At 41.2% G+C, this 26,881-nt stretch overlaps 2 protein-coding genes across 2 annotated transcripts; both read right to left on the minus strand.

The window, feature by feature from the left end:
* Positions 1-6,145: 6,145 nt before the first annotated feature.
* On the minus strand, positions 6,146-9,700 carry LOC113152302 (cytochrome P450 2J6-like). Its single transcript, XM_026345471.1, has 9 exons — positions 9,450-9,700; positions 8,948-9,113; positions 8,700-8,852; positions 8,464-8,624; positions 8,103-8,279; positions 7,860-7,998; positions 7,333-7,520; positions 7,115-7,256; positions 6,146-7,020 (listed from the first exon to the last, which is right to left on the minus strand). Exons 1-9 carry the CDS (start codon positions 9,639-9,641, stop codon positions 6,845-6,847), a joined length of 1,494 nt encoding a protein of 497 aa, XP_026201256.1. The 5' UTR covers positions 9,642-9,700; the 3' UTR covers positions 6,146-6,844.
* A 12,035-nt stretch (positions 9,701-21,735) lies between these two features.
* On the minus strand, positions 21,736-26,814 carry LOC113152303 (cytochrome P450 2J6-like). Its single transcript, XM_026345472.1, has 9 exons — positions 25,256-26,814; positions 24,793-24,958; positions 24,558-24,710; positions 24,322-24,482; positions 24,027-24,203; positions 23,785-23,923; positions 23,351-23,538; positions 23,133-23,274; positions 21,736-23,038 (listed from the first exon to the last, which is right to left on the minus strand). Exons 1-9 carry the CDS (start codon positions 25,445-25,447, stop codon positions 22,863-22,865), a joined length of 1,494 nt encoding a protein of 497 aa, XP_026201257.1. The 5' UTR covers positions 25,448-26,814; the 3' UTR covers positions 21,736-22,862.
* Between the last annotated feature and the right edge of the window lie 67 nt (positions 26,815-26,881).

Genomic DNA, 26,881 nt, shown 5'->3' on the forward strand with positions numbered 1-26,881 from the left:
TGGAATCAGTCTTTGTCAAAGATTTTCAATGGATAAGAAACATTGTGCAACATTACATACTTTTAAAATATGAGTATGTTGTGTTAAGTTTACAACCACTTCATCAATACTCTTATCTTTACAATGAAACCTTGACTTTATGGTCCTGTCAGTCAATTTTTTGCTAATTGTTTTGCAGATGAGAGCGATTAATCAATCACTGATCACTGAAAACAAAGCTTCCATCCAGAACAATTTACAACCTCCAACACAACACTTTGCTTTTTCAAAACAACAGCATATTTATCATTGTTAAACAGAAGTTGAGCATAATGTGATGGGGAAATTAAAACATTTTGTCATATTTTGTCTATTGGTACGTCTTCTGTTGACTTGTTAAAAATCTGGCATGACTTTAGGAGAAGCTAAATTTAAATGCATGAAACAGAGCACATGTTTATTTAATGATGTATTGATACATCAGTGCAACAGCAAACCTGCTCCGAAATAATTACAATTCAAATTTTGCCTATCCCATTTGTCTGTGGCTATGTGGATCTGGCGACAGTGTCATGACTCTAGAGATGGAGTCCATGCAAGGGAAGAAAGGTTAATGATTCCTGGCATTTTATTTCTTTTTTCTTACAATGCAAGGAGACATTTGTCCACCAGGGTTTTCTGAGTAAACCTTTACAGCAAATACACTGAATGATCAATCCATAAAGATCTCAGCAGGACCCACACACAAACACTAGCACGATACCAGCACCAAGTTAGTGTGACCTGCATTCTGTCTAAACAGTTTTGTAACAGCCAGTACTAAAAGATGGAAACACTCAAAGATCCCTCCCTGACAGACAGCAGTCTCTGGACCCTCCTCACTGCCTCCCTGTCTCCTGACTTGAATGGCTTCTTTTTGTCATTCAGGATGGCTTTGATGTCCTGAGTGGCCCAGGGCTTGTTGTTGTTGTTGCAAACAGTTTTTGTGGGTACGTGGGGGTCCATGCAGAAATTGATGTAATCAGTGACGCAGTCTGTCAGTCCATCAATGTCCTCACCGGCAAAGTGTGCCCCCTCTGTCCACCTCTTTATGGTTTTAACAGTGGCAGGCTGCCTCTGACCCAAAAGTAGGTACTGTAGGAGGAGATGTAGTCATCTTTAACATTAGCATACAACAGGTCCAATGTCCTCTCCCCCCTGGTGGGAGAGCTCACAAATTGGTGAGGGTGGGGAGATTAAAGCCTCCAGAAATCCTGTATATGTCTATATGAGCACTGGAGTTTGGAATACCATCATGCAGCCTGTGTGAAACACATCAGACTGCACACGGAAAGATTTTCTCCATCCTCACCAGACCTGTCAGTTTATTTGTCATTAACAATGGAAATGAAAAAGTATGGAAATAGGACAGTTCATTATGAACTAATGGCTAAATTATAATACAACCATCATTACCTACTACCATTACCAAACTTAATTAAAAGTTAAGTAATCAATGTTCATAAAAGTTTTTTCTCTTCAATGACTTAAATCTCACACAATTACTGTATTACAATACGAAACAAATGGGCTTTTAGGTGTGGCTAGGGGGTAGATATACTTTTATGTATATTTACAATGTGTCCACCAGATGTCAGTATTTATTGTGAGTTTCTGAGTAAAAATCTATATTTAACTATATATACTTATAATAAATAATGATATAATTATAAATTGCACGTTTTTGCACGTTTTAAGTAAATAGCTTCAATTTATAATTTTAACCACATCAAAGTGTCTCTTACTGGTGAAGACATGAACAGAAAATAAAAACTGTAGTAACACACAACTATGATTTTTAATAAATAAAAGTTATTTACTATGAACTGGACCACTGTGAGCCAGTGGTCCAGGAGGAAAATTCGAGGATTCCTGTGTTTGAGGAAGTCAGTCATCAGCAGGAACAGAAAATAAACAGGAATATCCCCTGCCTATGAGAATGAACTTAAAGCAGCTACAGTTACATGTACTTTTCCCTCAACAAAAAAAATTTCTGCCACAGCAAGTAACAAGAAACCTGAAGTGAGAATAATAAACAAAAAGGAAGTACATGCATATCTGTCCAAACTCAGTCAGTTCATCCATGAGCCCAAGTGGACATTTGTGCTGCATTTAAAAATTAATTCAGAGGTTCAAGAATGTAAACTACCCAAAAACATAATGCTAACTATAATGCCACTATGCTTTACCTTAGTAATAACGCACAACAATAATTATCACCTCAGGAAAATGATGACACATGAACCTTAGCTAGTGTATTAGATGTTGATAGTGTGAACAGATGGAAGCCAATAAAACAAAGTGCAGTGAGAATAAAAGGCATGTAACTACTTGGTTGGTCTCTGAAAGTAGACATTCAGGACAGTAGATATGCAAGGCACAGGTTATTGAAATGTTATTTTATTGGAATACGTGTTTGTCAAAGATTTTCAGTAGATAAGAAACATTGTGCAACATCACATACTTTTAAAATATGAGTTTGTTATGTTAAGTTTACAACCATTATATCAATACTCTTGACTTTATGGTCCTGTCAGTCAATTAATTAATAATTAAGATGCCCAGACTTCTCTCTCCCTAGACACCTCCTCCTGCTCTTCCGGGGGAACACCGAGGCGTTCCCAGGCCAGCCGAGAGACATAGTCTCTCCAACGTGTCCTGGGTCTTCCCCGGGGCCTCTGCCCGGTGGGACATGTCAGGAAAACCTCCCCTGCGAGGCGTCCCGGAGGCATCCGAAACACATGCCCAAGCCACTTGGAGGTGCCGATTCTCATCCCAGCCCCTTCACACTCGGCTGCAAACCACCCCAGTGCCTGCTGAAGGTCCCCAAACCGGATTCCCTCCGACCCCTGGCTGCGCCTAGAAATCCTGTCCATAAAAGTAATGAACAGGATCGGTGACAAAGGGCAGCCCTGTCGGAGTCCCACATGCACGGGGAACAAGTCTGACTTACTGCTGGCAATGCGAACCAAGCTCCTACTTCGGTCGTACAATTACCGAATGGCCCTTAACACGAGGGACATGGTCAAACGCCTTCTCCAAGTCCACAAGGCCACAGCTCCGAACAGCCGCATTGACAATGGAGGTGGAAAACATGGTCTACTCGGTCTCAATGTCTCCAGGCTCCCTCGGGACCTGATTGTAGCTCTCCCGGAGGTGGAAGTTGAAGACCTCTCTGACAGAGGGTTCCACCAGACGTTCCCAACAGACCCTCACAGTACGTTTGGGTCTGCCAAGTCTATCCAGCTCCCTCCTCCGCCACCGGATCCAGCTCACCACCAGGTGGTGATCAGTTCACAGCTCAGCCCCTCTCTTCACCCGAGTGTCCAAGACATATGGTCGGAGGTCAGATGACACAACCACAAAGTCGATCATAGACCTCCAACCTAGGGTGTCCTGGTGCCACGTGCACTGATGGACACTCTTATGCTTGAACATGGTGTTCGTTATGGACAAACTGTGACTAGCACAGAAGTCCAATAACAAAACACCACTCGGGTTCAGAACAGGGAGGCCGTTCCTCCCAATCACGCCCCTCCAGGTATCACTGTCATTGCCCACGTGGGCATTGAAATCCCCCAGTAGGACGACAGAGTCCCCAGTCGGAGGGTACCCCTTCCAGAGACCCTAAGAAAGCCGGGTACTCTACACTGCTATTTGGCCCGTAGGCACAAACAACAGTGAGAGACCTATGCCCTACCCGTAGGCGCAGGGAAGCAACTCTCTCGTCCACCGGGGAGAACTCCAACACATGGCAGCTGAGCTGGGGGGCTATAAGCAAGCCCACCCCTGCCCGCCGCCTCTCACCATGGGCAACTCCAGAGTAGAAGAGAGTCCAATCTCTCTCAAGGAGTTGTGTTCCAGAGCCCAGACTGTGTGTGGAAGTAAGCCCGACTATCTCTAGCCGGTACTGCTCAACCTCCAGCACAAGTTAAGGCTCCTTTCCACCCAGTGATGTGACATTCCATGTCCCAATTGCCAGATTCCTTGTCCAGGGATTGGGTCGTCGAGGCACCTCCCCACGGCTGCCACCCAATCCACACTGCACCGACCCCCTATGCTCCTTCCTGCGAGTGGTGGGCCTACAGGAAGTCGGCCCGGCCGGGTCCCATGGGAAAGATCCCGGCCACCAAACGCTCGCCTTTGTGCCCCAACCCTGGGCCTGGCTCCAGGGTGGAGCCCCGGTGATGCCAATCCGGGCGACGTAACAGTCCTTGATTTTGTGGTCTTCATAAGGAGGTTTAATTTGAGCATAAAGATGTACAAATAGACAAAACACCACAAAATGATTTCACCAACACAATTTGAGCATAATGTGTTGGTGAAATCATTTTGTGGTGTTTTGTCTATTGGTACATCTTCTTTTTCCTTCTTGATTGTTAACACCTACTCACTTAATGATTCCAATTTTGTAGCTGTAAATGCATGTTATGTTGTGTTTTTACAAACAAAATAAAATGTACAGGCAGAGTAAATGAATGCCTCCTCACTAGGTTCAGACTGACTTTTCTATTCTTCTATTCTGAGTTTTTCACTCAGTCTTCTCAAGCCCTTCTGTCACCACTATAAGTGTTAGCTTTGTGGACAGAGATAAGAATTCCTGGTCCTGCTGGCAACATGTCAGTTTGTAATTTGTTCCACCTCTTTGGTCCAGTCTGAATTCCTTGATCAATTATTGAATACTGATGTAATAAATACTGCCAAGTACTTTTATCCAGATGGATAAACTGTAATCCCCTGATCTTTGCTCTAGTACTCAACAGGTTGACCTTGGCTGCATTCATTGGAAAAACACATCTATTTTAGATATTATAGATGGGCTGCATGGATTGTCATGAAATGTATTACTGCAATAACTAACTAAGTGCTTAGGTTACCATTTCTGTCATTGTCCACTTTGTGTTTAGTGCAAACTTGCATGGATGTAAACACTTCACCATCATGTCACCTACCCTGTATTTCAGGGTTTTTAATCAGGTAAATCAAAGCCCATTGCAAAGTTGTGGCGGTCGTCTCTGTTCCAGCCAGAAACAGATCCTGAGAGCACAGAGCCAGATTGGTCTCAGTGAAGCCCAGGTCAGACTGTTTGTCCTATTCAGAAATACAGAGAAAGAGACAGTAGTAATTGATGAGCAGGTGAACAGATAGAGCAACAACTGTACAGTGCTGTGTGGACAACACAGTTGTTCACATACTTTCTCCATTTCAGTGAGGAAAGCATCAATGTAGGCCCGGGGATTGTTGTGGTCTATGTCATTCTTGTGCTTTTCTACTTCTTAAAGGCCTGGATGCCCTCCAATTTCCTTCTCCTAAATCTCCTATCAGACATTATGTCTAATCACATTCTCACCTTTGATGACTTAGTATTGACCTCAAGTAATACTGTAAAAAATCTTGGGGTTATCTTTGACCAGGATGTCTTCTTAAATTCATACATCAAATAAATCTCTAGAACTGCCTTTTGTCACCTGAGAAACATTGTTAAAATTAGGAGCAGTCAGCAATCAGCAGAAACAGAAAAATAAACAGGAATATCCCATGGAGGTCCAAACTCAGCAAAAGGTTATAAAGCCACATGTTTAAAGAGAATCAATCAGACAGTTGGAGAAAGGTCTGTGTGATGTTCAAGTCTTGTTTTTCTTCTTACATAAAACCCTGCAGTTACATAATACTTGTTCAGCTTGTGTTAACTCTTTTGTGGCCTTTTTGTCGAGTCATTAACCACCATTAATATTACTGGACACAGGAAAAAGCAGTGCACTGGTCTGTACAAATGTGCCTGTGAAAATGAACTTAAAGCAGCTACAATCAAAACTACTTTGCATTAACTAACAAAACTTCTGCCACAGCAAGTAACGAAAAACCTGAATTAAGAATAATAACCAAAAAGAAAGTATCAGTTTACATGCATATCTGTCCAAACTCAGTCTGTTTATCCATGAGCCCAAGTGGACATTTGTGCTGCATTTGAAAATGAATTGAGAGGCTCCTGTGATATTACATTCACAAGAATGTCAACTACCCAAAACATCATGCTAGCTTTAATGTAACTATGATTTAACTCAGTAATAACACAACAATAATAATTCTCAACTCAGGAAAATGATGACACATGAACCTTAGCTACTTAGTGTATTCGATTTTAATAGTGTAAACAGATTGAAGCCAACAAAACAAAGTGCAGTGAGAATAACAGGTATGTAACTGCTTGTTTAGTCCGTGAAAGTATTATTTCGTTGAAATACGTTTTTGTCAAAGATTTTCAATAGACAGGAAACATTACATACATTTAAAATATGAGTTTTTGAGTTTACAACAAGTTTACAACCACTACATCAATACTCTTATCTTTATAATGAAACCTTGACTTTATGGTCCTGTTGGCTGTATGGTCAGTTTCTTAATTTTTTTGTTTTACAAACTATATGACTGCTGACAGAAATCATCAACACATTTATTTGTTATTAACAAATTATTTCAGAATAATATGGAAATACGACAGTTCATTATGAACTAATGGCTAAATTATAATAAAAGCTATTCTTAAAAACTTAAATTAAAGGTAAGTAATGGATGTTAATAAAGTTTTTATACCCTCCCTGTAATGACTAAAATCTCTCACACACAAAATCCAGTACAATCAGTAGACGATTGTTTCTGTAAAACTACATGCCAAACAAAATTAAATGTACCGGCAGAGTGAATAAACGGCTTCTCACTAGGTTCAGACTGACTTATAGTTTTCTATTCTAAAGTTTTAGAACTTTCGAACTTAGTCTTCTCTAATATATATTAGTAAAATGAAAATGGGATTGTGATGAATAATTCAGCGAACCTTGGCGCAAACCTTAAAGGGCTTTGGTACACGTGTACCTCCAGTGACTCCTTCGGTGCTGAGCTCTACTCCATCAGGAGCAGAGAAAGAAAACTTCTGTAATAAGCCGACAAAAAACAGGAACAGCTCCATCCTGGCCAGTCCTTCTCCAAGACACATACGTTTTCCTGAAGGTTTCACACACATGAAGGTGTAAGCACACAGGATTCAAGGTAAATTCTGGTTCAGGGTATTTGTAAGATGGAGGTAAATGTTGTTTACCTGCAGAGAACGGCAGCAGAGCTTCTCTCTTCACAAACTTTCCCTCAGCATCTAGAAAGTGTCCAGGGTTGAAGATGTCTGGAGTTTCCCATTCAGTCTTATCAAACAGCACAGAGGTCAGCATTGGCATCAAGGTTGTTCCCTGAAAAACAAAATCCCTAAATCAAAGCCGAGCAATCCTGCAGAAACTGGACTTAAGAGTGTTTGACTAAATGTACCTTTGGTATAAAGTAACCACCCAGTGTTGTGTCCTTGGCAGTCACTCTGAGTCCATTGAGAGGAACAATGTTTCCCATCCTCTGGATCTCATGGATGACAGCGTCAGTGTAGGGCAGGTTGGGTCTGTCGCCCATGGCGGGCAGACGGTTCTGTCCAATCACTCTGTCTATCTCTGCCTGGACTTTTTCTAGAAATAGAAGAAATGTAAAAATCTTACAGATCAAAACTTCTATGTTCTATTTTAAACAGAGGCACCTTACCTTTAACAACCTTATGCGCATGTATTTTTATTTATCCGCATGGTTCAATATAGAGTATTTGCTCTAGTACTCAACAGGTTGACCTTGGCTGCATTCATTGGGAAAACACATCTATTTTAGATATTATAGATGGGCTGCATGGATTGTCATGAAATGTATTACTGCAATAACTAACTAAGTGCTTAGGTTACCTTTTCTGTCATTGTCCACTTTGTGTTTAGTGCAAACTAGCATGGATGTAAACACTTCACCATCATGTCACCTACCCTGTATTTCAGGGTTTTTGATGAGGTAAATCAAAGCCCATTGCAAAGTTGTGGCGGTCGTCTCTGTTCCAGCCAGAAACAGATCCAGAGAGCACAGAGCCAGATTAGTCTCAGTGAAGCCCGGGTCAGACTGTTTGTCCTATTCAGAAATACAGAGAAAGAGACAGTAGTAAATGATAAGCAGGTGAACAGATAGATCGACAACTGTACAGTGCTGTGTGGACAACACAGTTGTTTACATACTTTTTCCATTTCAGTGAGGAAAGCATCAATGTAGTCCCGGGGATTGTTGTGGTCTATGTCCTTCTTGTGCTTTTCTACTTCTTGACTGATGAAATCTTGGATGGTGTTGTAGTGGCTGAAGATTTTGTTGTGAGGACCTGGCAAGTGCTTCATCACTCCAGGGAATGATTCATAAAGCTATTTGGGAAAAACAAATTATAGTAATTTTATATTCACACACCAGCTGCTAACCATTTAATTATTTATGTTAAATTCTGATCAAACCTTTTGAGCCCCATATTGATAAAAGAGGATTGTTTCTGCTAATACCAACAGGATTCCCCTGAAACTGATTAAACTAAATATGACAAGACTGACTTACTAGACCCCATATAGAACCCTGTAACCAAAGGGTTTCAGACAGATATTTTAACATGATCTGAAAGTTGTGGTCATTGTAGTCGAACCGTTTTCCCATCACCAACTGGCAAATGATGTTGGACACAGCATTGTTAAAGAGGCCTGTTGTAGTGAAAGGTTTACCTGAAAGAGAGGAGTTCACTGTTTAGATAGTGTTGTAGCTGCTATTTATGTTGTGTTGTTTTCAGTGTGAACCACCTTTCTCCTTCTCTATCTCCTCCTGCAGGTATCGGATCTCCTCACAGATACTCTGCTCTAAGATGGTTTTGCCCAGGCCAAAGGTGCGTAAGGTAGACAAGGCAAAACGCCGCTGTCTCTTCCATGTTTCACCGTTGCTCATGAACAGACCAGCTAAACATAAATAGATAGAGTCAGAGCGGTTAACAATTTAAGGGAGCTAATTTAAAGACATCATAGGACAGAAGAACAAAGAAACGTTTGTGCACCTGAGTTTCCAAAGTAAAGTCTGTCAGCCATTGCACTTTGTGGTCGATCCACAAAGTTCTCAGCTTGTGTCATTATAGCTTCCTTCACCATCTTGTACCCACACACAAACACCCACTTGTCGCTGCCAAGTCGGACGCTGAACACATTTCCATAGACATCAGCCAGCTGTGGACAATATGTAAAGGAACAAACTGATGAACAAGACTCCATGTGAACTTATATTTGAACTATAAATTGTTCAAACAACAAATGATGTGACCAACAACAAATTGGTGGTCAAGTATGCTTAGAGGTCAGAGTTGTTACTTTGCAATTTAATCAGCAGATGTGAGCATCATAAAATCTGGTAATATTTACAGCAAAAACTAATTAATAAATACAACATTCCAGAAATTTTTGTTATAACTAACGTAAAACTAAACGTAATAATACATTATGAGATATAACATTACTTTTAATTTTTAATAATAGCAATGGTACAACTTGTGTCTCAGCCATTACCTTCATAAAATAATATTGTGGATGTTTAGTGTCCATACTGAAGAAATTACCCACAAATGGGAGAGCTAGTGGTCCAGGAGGATAATTTGAAGGATTCTTGTTTTTAAGGAAGTCTGCTATCAGCAGGAACAGAAAAATAAACAGGAATATTGCCTTTAGGTCGAAACTCAGCAAAAAATCATAAAGCCACATGTTTAAAGAGAATCAAGCTTGCAGCAGTTGCAGGATCAATGGTGTTTTTCAAAACGTATGTTGGCTTGCGACAGACTTATCTTGGCACATGTGGTTTTATAATGCCTGTGTATGCCTAAGTTAACCCTTTCGAAGTTCATCTGTTCAGTGGCTACACACTAAAATTGCACAACATTGTAAGAAAGACAGTGCACTTATCAGTAAATCAGTCTGTACAAAGGTGCTTGTTGTAGACAGTGCACTTAATGTTGCAACAAACACTTCTACAAACCTGTGCCAAGAATCATGAAACTTTATGGTAAAAAATGCCTAAATATATTTCTAACAAGGTAATATTCAAGCAATCACAGTTCTCGGATCTGAAAAATTATAACGCACATAAAAAATGATAAATACTGTACAAAGATCTGAGGTGGGTGTTTTGACCTTTGACCAAAGTACTATTTTTACCATACTAGTAACTAGGAATCTTAACAAACATGGTAATCACGACTTTTTGGGGTGTTTTTGTTTTGTTTTTAATTTAAAGGTAAAACTTTTCAGTACATTGTTATATCAGAGTATTGTTCAGTTGCAGATTGGAACACAATGTTACTGCACCTGTTGCTCTCTCCTAGCCAAAACAGACACAGGTTGGTTTTTTGCTTTCCCTCTTGAGTTACTAAGTCACGCCGTAAGAACTGTATTTGTGAACAGTACAGGGTACATTATCTATATACACCTAGCATGTACGAAAGAAATTAAAGACACACGAAACACATTAAACACTTAACACATTAAGTACATAAACAAATACCTCATTGGCCGCTTGTCATGAAGAGGTCCATGAATCTTTGATTCTCTTTAACTGTCTGGCTTTGGCTTCAAATGTAGATAACTTAAACTTTCTATACAATATAGCAGAGTCTCGAAGGAGCCATCTGTTCAGTCCATGGAGCACGATCTTCATTAGCTTGCTTCCGCTAAATCTCTAGAGTCTCGTAAGATACATCACTTTATATCCTAATGTATCTTAGTAACGTCAGAGCATGAATTTTGTGTATATAAGTATTACGGTACAACAAATTACATATTGTGATATTGACATTTCAACATAACTCCATTATCATGTAACCATTTGAAACAAAGCAAACAATCTGCACTATACCATAAACCCATAACACCATGAACACAATGGGGATGTTACAGTTGTTGTTGCAGATATCACTGCAAAAGGCAGGCACCTACAAACTCACAAAAACAAACTCACAGACAAACCAAGGTCCAACAAAGTGCAGTCCAGAATGGAATAAACAAGAGTCCAAAGTATCAAAAAAGAGTGACGAACTGACTAACTGACGAGCTGACGAACAAGTGGTGTGGATCCATGAACAGTGTGCAACAAACCAGCAATCAACTGAGGACTGAGGGGTGCTCATAAAATGGAGGGAGCAATGAACAAAAACAAAAACATAACAAACAGACGGGCAGAGGGAGGAATTGTAACAAGGGAGCCACTTGCACTCCCACCAAAATCACTTAAGAGTATTCACTCAAAATGGGATTTTCATCATAATATTAATTGACAATGTTTCTTAGTCTACGTGTGAATGGTGTAGCCTTATGTAGCCATACACCACATGTAGTGGCACTGACTAGTAGTTTCACCTTTCGCACCTTGCCTTCTGAACTAGGTTGAGCTTCTACAACCCTGGCAAGCTTCCTCTAATTTCTTGGTGCACTGTCATTTTGTAGAATGACGGTGTCATCCACTTGTGAGTTCCATGATGTCTTTTACCATCTCTTTTGTAGTTGAAGATTTAACAGGTATTCCTGCTTCCATCTTTGCCAGAATTTATCAGCTAAAAACAGCACTCTCTTCTTTGCAGAACTGTCCAGGAGGTGGCAGAATAACTGATGATTTAATGGTTAGGTGGTTGGGAGTGAGCCATTCTGGACCAGTAGGATCATAAAGGTGCTCAACACTAAGTGGTCTACTGTTAATTACGGCCATGGTTTCATAAAGAAATGTCCTCAGACTTGTGGTGCCATGTCTGCTAGCTGACTTGTTGAGCATAGCCGTCAGGATGCTTCGATCGTTCTTATCTGACGTTCCCAGACTCCTCCCAAATGAATGTCTGATGGAACATTCATTACAAATTCACAACCAACTGCTCGCTGACGATCTTGATCCATTCCTTTGAGAAACTCAGACAGCTCTTTCCTAGCACCAATAAAATGTGTTCCTCTGTCACGTTTTAATTGGCGCACAGGTCCTCTGATAGCTAGGAATGCTCCGAGTGCATTCATGAATGCATCTGTTGATAAATCATCGAGTGTTACGAACGAGCTAACTAGTGGACCCAGGCGCAGAAGGACAGCAGGACAACAGAGTGTGACTTCCCACACAAGATTTATTAAAAAATAATAACAAAAATGCAGAACAGAGGGGATGTAATGCAAACAAAATTAATAGAACAAACCAAAATCTCAAAAGGAGAATCAAACTAAAAAAAACACTGCAAAAGGCAGGCAAACCAGGAACTCACTAGGTTATATAATAAACAAAACCCTCACAGCTAAACACGATCCTACAGAAATCAAAATCACAGCAGAAGCTGGGACAAAACCTTGCGGTGGTCAGTCCAAACTAAGAAAGGCTGGTTAGCCCCCTCCAACCAATGTCTCCATTCTTCTAGGGCTAACTTCACAGCCAGAAGCTCTCGGTTGCCAACATCGTAATTCCGCTCGGCATCAGATAGGCGGCAAGAGAAGAAGGGACAAGGGTGCACCTTGTTGTCGTCCTCTGCTCTCTGGGATAGGACCGCCCCGACCCCAGTGCTGGAAGCGTCCACTTCCACGATGAATTGTCTCCTGGGATCGGGGAGGTTCAGGATGGGTGCCGACGTGAACAAACCCTTGAGACGAACAAAAGCAGCCTCAGCTGCCGAAGACCAGATGAACGGGACCTTGGAGGAGGTGAGAGAGTGAAGAGGAACAGCGACCTTGCTGTATCCACGGATGAAGCGACGGTAGAAATTTGCAAAGCCAAGGAAGCGCTGGAGCTGCTTTCGGTCCCTGGGGGTTGGCCAATCCCGTACCGCGGACACCTTGGCAGGATCCATGGATAACTTTCCTGGTTCCAGAACAAACCCCAGAAAAGACGTGTGCTGAACGTGGAACTCACATTTCTCACCTTTGACAAAAAGCCGGTTCTCCAACAAACGTAGCAGTACGGCCCTGACGTGTTGGACGTGTTGCGTGAGGTTCTGGGAGTAGATCAGGATGTCATCCAGGTAAACAAACACAAAGTGGTTGATCATGTCCCTGAGGACATCGTTAACCAGGGCCTGGAAGACAGCGGGTGCATTGGTGAGTCCAAACGGCTGTTGAAAGCCGTTTTCCACTCATCTCCCTCTCTTATTCGTACCAGGTGATAAGCGTTCCGCAGGTCGAGCTTAGTAAAGACACGAGCATCCTGCAAGAGTTCAAAGGCAGAGGAGATGAGTGGCAAAGGATACTTATTTTTGACAGTGATGTCATTCAGACCACGATAGTCTATGCAAGGACGCAGGGACTTATCCTTCTTGTTGACAAAAAAAAAAATCCCGCTCCAGCCGGCGACGATGAGGGTCTGATGACGCCGGCCTGCAGAGAGTCTCTGATGTAGGCGTCCATTGCCTGTCTCTCTGGGTTCGACAATGAGAATATCCGTCCCCTAGGAGGTGTCGTGCCAGGAAGGAGGTCTATGGCACAGTTGTACGGGCGGTGCGGCGGCAGAGATGTCGCCCGGCTCTTACTAAATACCTCCTGGAGGTCATGATAGTCTGGAGGAATGCCGGACAGGTTGACAGGTGAGGGAGGTGGCACCGCCCTGGCGGCGGAAGGCGGGTTAGCAGAGCGCAAACAATTAGCCAAACAAAAAGTGTTTTTTCTACATGTACAGCTCTGGAGCATAAGCAAGTAAATAACAATCCATATAATTTTAGTTCCTTTCTTCCTTCCCTCACCATGAAGGGGCCAAAAGAATCAAGGCCATCAGAAGTGAGAGGAGAAGAAGTCAGTTCTCTCAGGAAGATCTGCCATTTTCTGAACCTCTGTTGTTCTTCTGTATCTCGTACATTTTACACATTTGTAAATGTGTGAGGAGACCACATTTCCACTCCCCAAGATGATGAACTACTTAGAGAAATAAGTGAAGCCCAGAACACAAAAATGAGTAGTGCAAAATTATCAGCCCTCTGACAATTAATAGTTAATATTGTAACCTTTGTAACTCACAACTGACAACCACCTCTTATGGGAGTTCCCAACAATCTTGGTACACCTTCCATCCAAATCGCAAACAATTAGCCAAACAAAAAGTGCTCCAGCCCCTAACCTTCCCAGCTGCCCAGCTGATGTGAGGGTCATGTAAAACGAGCCAAGGGAGACCCAACAACAATGGAGTGGACGTACAGGAGATGACGTTGAACTCCGTGGTTTCTTGGTGGTTGCCCGAAACCACCAACTTGACTGGCTCAGTCCTTTGTTTTATATGGTGGATTACGTGATCGTCCAGAGCTCTGACCTCAATGGGATCCCTCAGCTCGACTGTCTTGATGTTGAGTTTCTGAACCAAGCAGTCATCAATGAAGTTACCCTCTGAGCCAGAATCGATGAATACGTCCAGCTGGAATGAGGAACTTGCCCCAAACAGCTCCCCACGCAGGACTGGACGGGGACGGGAGGATGTACGGCAAGTGAAACTCGTCAGCACCTTCCTACTGACTGACGAGTGCCGCCATTTAAAGTACACTGTCTGACACGATCGCCTGGCTCCCCACAGTAGAGGCAGAGGCCTCCCACTAGTCGGCGCTGTCTCTCAGCTGCAGGGAGACGAGTGCGGCCCAGCTGCATTTGGTCTCCGGGGTCTACTGACGGAGGAGGAGGTGTGGCCTGGTGTCGGTCGCCCTGCAACGGCGGAATCGCTGGAGTTGAACCCTCCAATTCCACCGGTGAAAGAACTGGAGAGGCGCGCCCCCGAGAGCGCCTATCCAGGCGCCGCTCTGTCTGTCGCTCCGTGAAACGTTGTCCGGTTGCCACCGCTAAGGAGATGAGTTCCTTCAGTCGTGTGGGTAGAGCGTGTCCTGCCAACTCGTCTTTTACACTATCTGCGAGACCCTCGTAGTATTTGTCGCCGAGTGTTTCTTCCTTCCAATTAGTGGAAGCAGCCAGGGTGCGGAACTCAATGGTATAATCGATAACGGACTGAGAACCCTGGGATAGGCGAAAAAGCCTTGCTGCCATTACTCGGCGATGTGCACAAGGGTTAAAAATGGAGGACAGTTCCTCTGCAAACTTGTTAAAGGAGGAACAGCACTCGTCCTGTTTCTCCCATTCAGCCATTCCCCACTCATGAGCCCGACCGCCGAGAAGAGAGAGAGTGTACGCAACCTTGCGGCGCTCGGTTGAAAATGAACTTGGCTGGAGCTCAAACAGCAGTCTGAGTGAAGCCAAAAACGAGCGGCACTTGGTTGCGTCCCCGAAGAAACGTTCGGGTGGGGCCAATTTGCACTCGGCGGACGGCGAACTAGCCAGGAGCAAGGTTTGGTCGGCAACGGCACTAACTGAGGCTAGGGCTGAAACATTAGCATCAGTCTGGTTCTGCAGGTGGCATAACATGGCCCCTTGGGACTGAATCGCAGTCTGTAATTGCTGCCGTTCTGCTGGATCCATACTGGCTAGTGTGTTCTGTTACGAACGAGCTAACTAGTGGACCCAGGCGCAGAAGGACAGCAGGACAACAGAGTGTGACTTCCCACACAAGATTTATTAAAAAATAATAACAAAAATGCAGAACAGAGGGGATGTAATGCAAACAAAATTAATAGAACAAACCAAAATCTCAAAAGGCGAATCAAACTAAAAAAACACTGCAAAAGGCAGGCAAACCAGGAACTCACTAGGTTATATAATAAACAAAACCCTCACAGCTAAACACGATCCTACAGAAATCAAAATCACAGCAGAAGCTGGAACTAACAAACGAAAACAAAACCACAGCAAATGCTGGGACAAAACCTAATACTACACATACAAAGCTGGACCTAGAAGAAACAAAAAACGCAGCAAAATGCTGGAACAAACTACAGAGCAAACAAACTGACTAGACTAACAAAACTTACAAACCGTGGAGAACAAAGCTAGAGGTCGGGGAAAAGGTAAATGGAAGAGGCAGGGAACAAACGAGGTAGACGGTAGACACACTAGCAAATAACAAACACACAGACATGGACTTAAATACAAGACAAACTAATGATTAACAACAAACACCTGCTAAAACCCACACCTGTTGCCACTCCAATCAGCCAAGGCCTGGCCCCGGAAATCAGGGAAACAGAGACTTCCGGGGACACTGCCTCAACTGGCTGGAGGAGGGAATTGTAACAATCGAGTGTTTCTACATGTACAGCTCTGGAGCATAAGCAAGTAAATAACAATCCATATAATTTTAGTTCCTTTCTTCCTTCCCTCACCATGAAGGGGCCAAAAGAATCAAGGCCATCAGAAGTGAGAGGAGAAGAAGTCAGTTCTCTCAGGAAGATCTGCCATTTTCTGAACCTCTGTTGTTCTTCTGTATCTCGTACATTTTACACATTTGTAAATGTGTGAGGAGACCACATTTCCACTCCCCAAGATGATGGACTACTTAGAGAAATAAGTGAAGCCCAGAACACAAAAATGAGTAGTGCAAAATTATCAGCCCTCTGACAATTAATAGTTAATATTGTAACCTTTGTAACTCACAACTGACAACCACCTCTTATGGGAGTTCCCAACAATCTTGGTACACCTTCCATCCAAATTGCCTAACTTTTAGTAGTAGCCAAAGTATGGACATTAACCTTAAGATCCAGCCACAGATTCTCAAAGGGATTAAGATCTGGGCTTTGAAAGGGGCTTCATCTTATACCCACGCTTATGAAGTGATAATTGCTGTATTTATGTAAGTAAAAAATTTTCCAAACTCCTACTGTACAAATGAACATGTTACATGAGTATGTAAATTAAGAAGCTGCCAAGTGTTTGAAATCATATTTTTTTTATGTTACCACCAGATGCCAGTGTTTGCTATTCATTTCTGCTTGGAAAATCAAAGTGTCTTCAATGCACAGTTTCTGAAGCATGTAATCCATTAGAATCTTTCTTCTCGTAACTTAAACTGAGATGGTTTCAGCTTTTTCTTTCGTACTTTGGTAAAGTCGATAGATGATTCAATTCGACACAAGTTTGAAGGATTGAATAAAAATCATATTTCTCCCGCAGCAATGACTCATTTAAAACACAAATTTGTATTAATATTGCTGTTAAAAATAATGCCTAAAGTTGCACTGTTCCCTTTTTTACTTTTTGAAATGTCATTTCCTGTCCTGGACTGTTTTCACCTGTTCTCCATCTACTAAAAGAGCTACAGTACCGCTCCTGCAACCCAAATGCCAAATTGTCTGATCCCTGCATTGCATCTTCACCCTTGTTCTGATTTTTCTGCAAATTCTGATCTCTAGACCTGACTCTAATTCTGCCCCAGATCTGTCTCTGTGTACTCGGTTTTGAACCTTAACTGTTTATCAGATTGGATTGTGGATTTTGAGTTGCTTTTGCATACTTCTGTGTGAACACAAAGAGGACCTGAGACCCCTTAGGATTCTCTTCCCAGATCTGGCATGCTTTCTTCAGCTAACAATCTGTTTCTTTCCAGCGGTGTCACTCCTCTCTTTGCAGCCTACACATGGACGACGGCAACTCGACCACCCTCTATTTACTGCATACTACAGTTCCCATCATCCTTAGCAAAATATACTTCCTCCCTCCTCTACTCCAACAAAACCTCCATAGCCGACTAAAACCCCTCTCCCAGTTATACACACATTATTTGAAACTGCCATCAAAGGAGTGAGTTATAAATATATATATATATATATACATATATATATGTATATAAGCCCTCTGTAAAGCTACAACCATGTGTTATTCCTCATTATTAGAGTCAAATAAGAACAACACCAGTGGGGAGATCATATTCATCCCATGTTCATGTTCTGGTCCTCCTGCCTGTCTGGTGACCTGCTAATTGCCTCTGCCTTCTTCCCTGTTTTGTCACTGAATTGGATTTCCCTGTGTATGACCTGGACCGTCTCCTGACATTGCTATCAGCCTCTTGGATCTCTGCTCTCAGTATTGCCCATCAGTGTTGACCTGGATTGTTGTTTGGATCTGCTTTAGCTTTACGGACATTAGTGCTTGGACGGCCCTACTGTGTATGACCCGGGATTGGTTTTCCACTCTGCAGCACAGATTTCTGAAGAACTGTTTACTGTGTATTTCACTAACCCTTTGTGCTTGCTACATAGCTTATTCTTCAGAACACATCATTCCTCCTCTGCTCCCAGTCTGCATGTGCTATTTTGCTGTCGGCCATCTTGGAAATTCAACTACATTCACAATCTAAAACTCCTCACAGTCTCCTCCCTGGTTCACTTCACCCCCTGCCTCTCGACCACTGCTCATCAAGACTTTAGTGAGTACTCCACTGGCATTCATCCCCTGCACTACCTTCCTAATTCTTACTCCTTTTGTGTTGTGTGGTCTCGGGCAATGGAGTCGGATCCTAGGCGTGTGACATCTCACATATAAAGCACTTAATAGCAGGACACTTTGTTCTCAGAGAGCAGGTTTATTTGTGATTCCTGGAGTTTCCAAATGTACAATGGGAGGCAGAACCTTTTAGCTGTCAAGCTCCTCTCCTGTGGAACGAGCTCCCAGTTCACGTTCGGGAGGCAGACACCCTCTCTCTACATTTAAGACTGGACTTGAAACTTTCCTATTTTATAAAGCAGGATGTCTATATAGCTTCCCTGAAAGTGTGTGACCAGTGATTGTTTGTTTTCCTCTTAGTGAGGTGTTCTTCATCTGTCTGTTAGTTTAGATGTCTGTCGATAGGGCAGCCCCCAGAGAAACAACCAGTGGTATGGCAAGCCAGCATCATCAAATTTCCTCCAATTGTGTAATAGGTCAATGGTTTCCAGAAGCTATCAAAGCTGTGATCTTTCAGGTGAGCCTTCATGCTTGTTTGGGCCTTGAGAGCCCTGGACATTCGCCCATCCCCCTTGCTGATGCTTTAGATGAGAGGGGCCAGAGAGACACCAGATTTTTGTTTTCTGAAGAAGGCATGATCAAAAAAGTGTCTTATTGTCACTCCATCAGAAGAAGGAGCATTTTGGAGCACCATAGTCATGTTTGTGGTGTGTGTGGCGTGGCCGTGCCCTTGGAGGATGGCCACACTGCATCATTGGCCAGGGAAAATCCCCAGTCCTGCATTAATTGTTATATTGTACCTGCCCACACTTTTTAGCTGCCCCTGCAGTTACCTTCAAGTGGTCGTCATTAACTAGTGATAATGGGGACATACAGCTGGCTTTGGTCCTTAGTACCATTTGATCTTGCTGTTTTGGTGCCTTTGGCCCCTTCAAGCTCTATCCTGCGCTCAACTTCAGACTCCAGTAAAACCTCCAGTCTAAATGGATGGGTTCTGTGTTTGGGTAAATCAAAGCTGCACTATAATGATATGATTGACTTACAGATGCCCAGAGTACCCATATGGAACCCTGTAACTAAACTATTTGGCTACAGGGTGTGAAAAAGAAAAACATTTGTGCGCCTAAGTTTCCTAAGTAAAATCTTTCAGCGATTGCACTGCATGGTTGAGCTGCAAAGTTCTCAGCTTGTGTCATTATAGCTTCCTTCACCATTTTGTATCCACAGACAAACACCCACTTCTGACTGCCGAGTCGGACTCTGAACACATTCCCATAGACATTAGCCAGCTATGGAAAACACATGAAGTTACAGTAAATTTTTAAAATATTATTTTAATAATTACAACAATAAATTGTTAACAAAATGTAAAGTGAGAAAAAATGAGCTTTCATGTGTGGGTAGGGGGTAGATGTACTATAGTATAGTTTGTGCATAAAAAGTCTACATATCATAAGTGTGCATTTCCTATAGTGTGTATATAATTGCAAGTTGCATGTTGTAGATAAATGGCTTCAATTTATAATTTTATGATGATGTACTGATGAAAACATTAACAGGAAATAAAAGTAAACTGTAGTAACAACTATGATTTCTAATCTTGGCTTCAATAAGATTCTTTAGTACAAACCGTGTATCAGCCATTACCTTGGTAAAAAAAAATCTGAGAATGTTTATTGTCCACACTAATGAAATTCCCACCAAATTGGAGAGCCAGTGGTCCAGGAGGAAGATTCGATCAGCAGGAACAGAAAAATAAACAGGAATATCCAGTGGTAGGTCCAAACTACCCAGCAAAAGGTTATAAAGCCACATGTTTAAAGAAAATCAAACTGAAGTTGGAAGAAAGTCTGCGTGATGTTAAGTCTGGTTTTTCTTACTTGAAAAAAACAAAGACTGTAGTTATTCAATAGTTACTTGGTTTGTACAAAGGTACCTGTGAGAATGCACTGAATTCAGAGGTTCTTGTGATATTACATTCACAAGAATGTCAACTACCTAAAAACACAATGATAATTATAATCATGCTTTAACTTTAGGTTATTAAAATGGTATTTCATTGGAATACGTGTTTTTTCAATAGATTAGGAACATTGCAACATTATATACATTTAAAATATGATTATGTTGTGTTAAGTTAAAACCACTACACTGCTCTTATCTCTATTGTTAATTGTTTTGCAGATGAGAGTGATAAATCAATCACTGATCACTGAAAACAATGCTGCCATAAGAACAATTTACAACCTCCATGCATTTTCAAAATAACAGAATATTTATCATGGTTAAAGAGAATTTGACTTAACTTCTGTGAACCACCTTTCTCCTTCTTTCTCTCCCTGTAGGTATCGGATGGAATCACAGATAATCTGCTCAAAATGCTTCTGCCAAGGCCAAATTGCATAATAGACACGTCAGAACACCATAGTTTCTTCCATGCTTTACTGTTGGATGTGAACTGATCCATTATCTTCCTTCTTTTACCACACACAAGCATGCAAAGGCAGAAAGGTTAATGATTCATGGGATCTAATTCGTCACATCTTACAACACAAGTAAACACTTGTGCGTCAGGGTTTCCTGAGTAAACCTTTACAGCAATTACACTGAATAGTGATCAACAAAGATCTCAACAGGACCCCCACACAACCACCAGCACAATACTAGCGTCAAGTTAGTGTGCAACAGCCAGTACTAAAAAGTTGAAACACTCAAAATACCGGCATATTTAAGAGGTCTGGTTAAACACAGAGAGAAAAAATGAATCAAACCTCCTGATCTTTAAATGTACTGTCAATATCTGGCTCATTGCAATTACTGTCTCTATCATTTTAAGACTTAGTTATATTTATGTACTTAACTGCAATGCAAAAGTTAGTGAATGATTTTAGTGTTATGTATATCAGGACGAGATAGTGTGATACGTGTGAAAAGTTTGATCACGACTGTGATCTCAATTTTTTGTTCGGTTTATCTCTGCCTGTTTCGATTTTGAGCCTTGCTTATACTCTGTCACCTCCAGTCGTTTCTCTGCTTGCTGTTCACTTTTGTTTAGAAAGTAAACAAAGTGTTGACTTGAGTTTAAACTCTTTGACTCAACGTCAGGACTTAATTTGCATTTTGGAACTACATTATTTAACGTGCATCATATCTGATTATTCAATAGTCATTTGAGTGATTAAATATTTTTAATTGTTTTACCAGCTGTTAGCAGAATTTTTAATTCTGCCTCACTTAATGATTCCAATCGTGTAGCTATGAATGCACGTAATGTTATGTTTTTACAAAGTATATGACTGCTGACACAGATGAACAACATATTTATTCGTTAGTAACAAATTATTTCAACAAAGTATGGAAATAGGAAAGTTCATTATGAACTAATGGCTAAATCATAATGAAACAAAAAAAAAAGGGAAAGTAGACATTTAGAACAGTAGATATGCGAGGCACAGGTTACTGAAATGTTATTTTATTGGAATAATTGTTTTTCAACTTTACATACATTTAAAATAAGAGTTTATTAAATTTACAACCACTACATCAATACTCTTATCTTAACTTTTTTACAGTTGGTTTGTTTTAAGTATATGACTGCTGACACAAATCATCAACATATTTATTTATTATTAACAAATGATTTAAAAATATTATGGAAATAGGACAGTTTATTATGACTATATACAAACTTAAATTAAAGGTAAGTAATGGAAGTTGCTAAAAAAAATTCTCTTAAATAACTTCAATCTCACACCAGAGGTGGGTAGTAATGCGTTACATCACTGTGTCCTGTATATAACGATTTGTTTATTATATCGTTAATAACGTTTATATCCTATATCGCACAGTTTCCGTTCTGTAGCGCTTTTAGCTTTTAGCTTTTTGTTATTTCAATTGCCAGCAAATGGCGTTCGATCCTCCTTTGATTAAGTTAACTCTAGCAAATGGAACTGAATGTGTTATTTGTTATTGTTACTGTCATTAGGAGTACAGTGTGTCAGTGACAAAACCACAGGGTTGCAAGAGTTAGAAGCTCAGGGAACATCAGCAGTGTGGCAGCCTGTACATTAGAAGGGTAAAAATATAGCACAGGCCTAAATTCTTTTGAAAACCATTTATCTTTCACAGAGCTGGATAGGTACATTTCATGTCCAGCCACTGCAGGTATGGATCTATTGCGTACCTTTCCTCATTCATCTAATTTTATTATTTGAAATGTCTGCATTATAATTTTAACTGGCTGCAGTGTTTAAATAGTTTCTAAGAAAATAACTATATAAATCGGACATTACAATGAAACAGTCACTCAGTACTTGAGTAGTCTTTTCACAGAATACTTTTTTACTCTAACTTGAGTCATATTTTGGATGACTGCTTTTTACCTCTACTTGAGTAATGTTATTTTGAAGTACAGCTACTCTTTTTTTAGTACAATTTTTAGCTAGTCAACCCACCTCTGTCTCATGCACACAAAATCCAGTACCATCAGTAGACGATATTCCGTAAAACCACATCCCAAACTAAATTACTGTAAATGTACTGGCAGAGTGAATGAACGCCTCCTCACTGGGTTCAGACTGACTTATAGTTTTCTATTCTAAAGTTTTTCACTCAGTCCTTTCTAATACATACTAGTAAAATGAAAATGGGATTGTGATGCATAATTCAGCGAACCTTGGCGCAAACCTTAAAGGGCTTTGGTACACGTATGCCTCCAGTGACTCCGTCTGTGATGAGCTCTACTCCATCAGGAGCAGAGAAAGAAAACTTCTGTAATAAGCCGACAAAAAACAGGAACAGCTCCATCTTAGCCAGTCCTTCTCCAAGACACACACGTTTCCCTGAAGGTTTCACACACATGAAGGTGTAAGAACACAGGATTCAACGTAAATTCTGATTCAGGTTATTTGTAAGATGGAGGTGAATGTTGTTTACCAGCAGAGAACGGCAGCAGAGCTTCTCTCTTCACAAACTTTCCCTCAGCATCTAGAAAGTGTCCAGGGTTGAATGTGTCTGGAGTTTCCCATTCAGTCTTATCAAACAGCACAGAGGTCAGCATTGGCATCAAGGTTGTTCCCTGAAAAACAAAATCCCTAAATCAAAGCCGAGCAATCCTGCAGAAACTGGACTTAAGAGTGTTTGACTAAATGTACCTTTGGTATAAAGTAACCACCCAGCGTTGTGTCCTTGGCAGCCACTCTGAGTCCATTAAGAGGAACAATGTTTCCCATCCTCTGGGTCTCATGGATGACAGCGTCAGTGTATGGCAGGTTGGGTCTGTCAGCCATGGTGGGCAGACGGTTCTGTCCAATCACTCTGTCTATCTCTGCCTGGACTTTTTCTAAAAAGAACATTTTTGAATACTGCCATTTTTTCAAGATGGATGAACTGTAATCCCTTGACCTTTGTTCTAGTAAGTTGCATGGATTGTCATAAAATGTATTACTGTAATAATGCCTCTTTTATTTAGTTTACATATAATTTAACATGATGCAAAAAATGCTTTGGTTATCATTTCTATCATTCTCAGCTTTGTGTTTAGTTCCAACTGGCATGGCTGTGAACACTTTACTATCATGTCACCTACCCTGTATTTCAGGGTTTTTGATCAGGTAAATCAAAGCCCATTGCAAAGTGATGGAGGTTGTCTCTGTTCCAGCCAGAAACAGATCCTGAGAGCACAGAGCCAGATTGGTCTCAGTGAAGCCCAGGTCAGACGGTTTGTGCTATTCAGAAATACAGAGAAAGAGACAGTAGTAAATGATAAGCAGGTGAACAGAACAGAGCGACAACTGTATAGTGCTGTGTGGACAACAGTTGTTCACATACTTTCTCCATTTCAGTGAGGAAAGCATCAATGTAGTCCCGGGGATTGTTGTGGTCTATGTCCTTCTTGTGCTTTTCTACCTCTCGACTAACAAAGTCTTGGACGATGTTGAATTTGCTGAACATTTTGTTGTGTGGACCTGGCAAATGCTTCATCACACCTGGAAATGACTGATAAAGCTATAAGGGGTGAGGTAGAACAGAACACAGAAATTTTCACATTACCTACTGTCCTTTTTAAAAAATAATGGAGGTGCTGTTTCTCTGTAAATTTAAACTTAAGGTAATGTTAACTTACTAGACCCCATATAGAACCTTGTAACCAAACAATTTCAGACAGATATTTTAACATGATCTGGAAGTTGTGGTCATTGTAGTCGAATCGTTTTCCCATCACCAGCTGGCAAATGATGTTGGACGCAGCATTGTTGAAGAGGCCTGTTGTAGTGAAAGGTTTACCTGAAAGAGAGGAGTTCACTGTTTAGACAAGGTTGTTGCTGCTATTTAAGTTGTGCTGTTTTTAGTGTGAACCACCTTTCTCCTTCTCTATCTCCTCCCGCAGGTATCGGATCTCCTCACAGATACTCTGCTCTAAGATGCTTTTGCCCAGGCCAAAGGTGCGTAAGGTAGACAAGGCAAAACGCCGCTGTCTCTTCCATGTTTCACCATTGCTCATGAACAGACCAGCTAAAGATCAAGAAGGGTTAACAATTTAAGGGAGCTACTTTCATAACATCCTAGGACAGTGGAACAAAAACTATTTACGTACCTGAGTTTCCTAAGTAAAATCTGTCAGTGATTGCACTGTATGGTCGATCCACAAAGTTCTCAGCTTGTGTCATTATAGCTTCCTTCACCATCTTGTACCCACAGACAAACACCCACTTGTGACTGCCAAGACGGACGCTGAACACATTCCCATAGATATCAGCCAGCTGTGGACAATATGTAAAGGAACAAATTGATAAACAACACATCATGTTCTGCATCATGTTAACTAATTTGACTATAAATTTTTCCAACCCAAAATATATGGTGATTAAAGATTTGGTGGTCACGTGTGCTTAGAGGTCAGAACTGTTACTGTACAATTTTACCAGCAGATGTGAGCATCATAAAATCTATTGTTGAAGATATTTATAGCAAAATCTAATTAATAAGTACAGCATTCCAGACGTATCTGTGAAATAACATTACTATTCATCTTTAACAACCTGTGTCTCAGCCATTACCTTGGTAAAATAATATTGTGGATGTTTAGTGTCCATACTGAAGAAATTACCCACAAAGGGGAGAGCCAGTGGTCCAGGAGGATAATTTGAAGGATTCTTGTATTTAAGGAAGTCTGCTATCACCAGGAACAGAAAGATGAAAAGTAATATCGCCTTTAGGTCGAAACTCAGCAAAAAATTATAGAGCCACATGTTTAAAGAGAATCAAACTTGCAGCAGCTGCAGAACCAATGTATGCTGTTTTCAAAACTTATTTTGGCTTGGTACAACTAGTTTTATAATGCCTGTGTATGCCTGGGTTAACCCCTCTGAAGTCCACGTATTCTAAAATTGCACAACAGCATTGTAAGAATGACAGTGCAATTACCTATAAATCAGTCTGTACAAAGGTGATTGTTGTAGACAGTGCACTAATTGTTGCAATGAACACGTCTATAGACCTATGCCATGCCAAGAATCATGAAACAGTATAGTAAAAATGCCTAAATATGCTCATTACCATATTACCTAAATACAAGGTGATATATCAGCAACTGTACTAATACAAATTACATTATAACAGTTCATTTTTTTCAGTGAAGTCACCACACTCTTTTGAACCTTTGAATACTAAACATCCTTTAAGTGGTAACTAGGAATCTTAACAAACATGTTAATCAGGATTGTCTTGATTTTCTTCTTTTCTTTTGTTTTTTAACCTTAACCTTCTGCCACAATTCTCAAAATGATCAAGCTCTGGTCTTTAAGAGTTACTTGGTGCATTACTCCAGCCTGCCTCTATCAGGCTTTTGAGGCCGCGTCTCTTTTGTTTGACAGAACAAATTGACAAAAATGGACCCAGCCAATTTAGGTAACTTCAGGCCCAGGCCAAAGCAATTGGGTGCCATGAACAACAGCTGGAGGATCTGACTCAGACTGAGCAATGATCATCTGCACGCTGCAGGTTGCCACGTTGCAACCTGAGATGTTTTCCGGTGGGCCCATTCATGCTTCAGTCATTACATAGTGCACTCTTGTACACTACTGCTACTGCGCATATCTCAAGGCACCGAATCTTTAACCGATTCAGGTGCTGTGCATTTCCACACAGTGGCCGCTAGAAGTAAGTGGAATGAAAATGCTCTTTTTGATGTGTTTTTAATCAGGACTTATCTTAAACACTTTGTCGCAGTCTAAACGCTGTCTGCGTTTAGAAAAAAACCTCCAACCAAGCACCTGCAGGGATTTAGCACACTCTCTCTATACCTCGCTGTCCTTGGTCTCACCTTTCTCTGGATTTTGTCATTCGTCTTCCTCCATCGGAAAGTGTTATACTCACCATCATTGACCAATTTTGTCCCTCTTCCCAAGCTGCCATCTGCCAAAGAGATGGCTGAAATCATGCTTTGTCATGTGTTAGTCTTCATGGATTCCCTTAAGACGTGGTCTCTTCATAAGGGGCCATCAGTTTGTGCCAAGGTTCTGGAGAGACTTCTGATAAGATGAGATACAGGTGTCCATGTTCAATCCAAGGGTGCTCGTCCAAGGTTCAATCCTGGTCCAAGTCTCTCCTCTGGGTGGAATATTCCCACCCTTCCCTCCTCCGCCACTGGCCTCTCACCCTTGTAGGCGACCTATGTTCCCATT

This window comes from Anabas testudineus, chromosome 4 (assembly GCF_900324465.2).
Source record: "Anabas testudineus chromosome 4, fAnaTes1.2, whole genome shotgun sequence".
In the NCBI taxonomy this organism is placed as follows: Eukaryota; Metazoa; Chordata; class Actinopteri; order Anabantiformes; family Anabantidae; genus Anabas; species Anabas testudineus.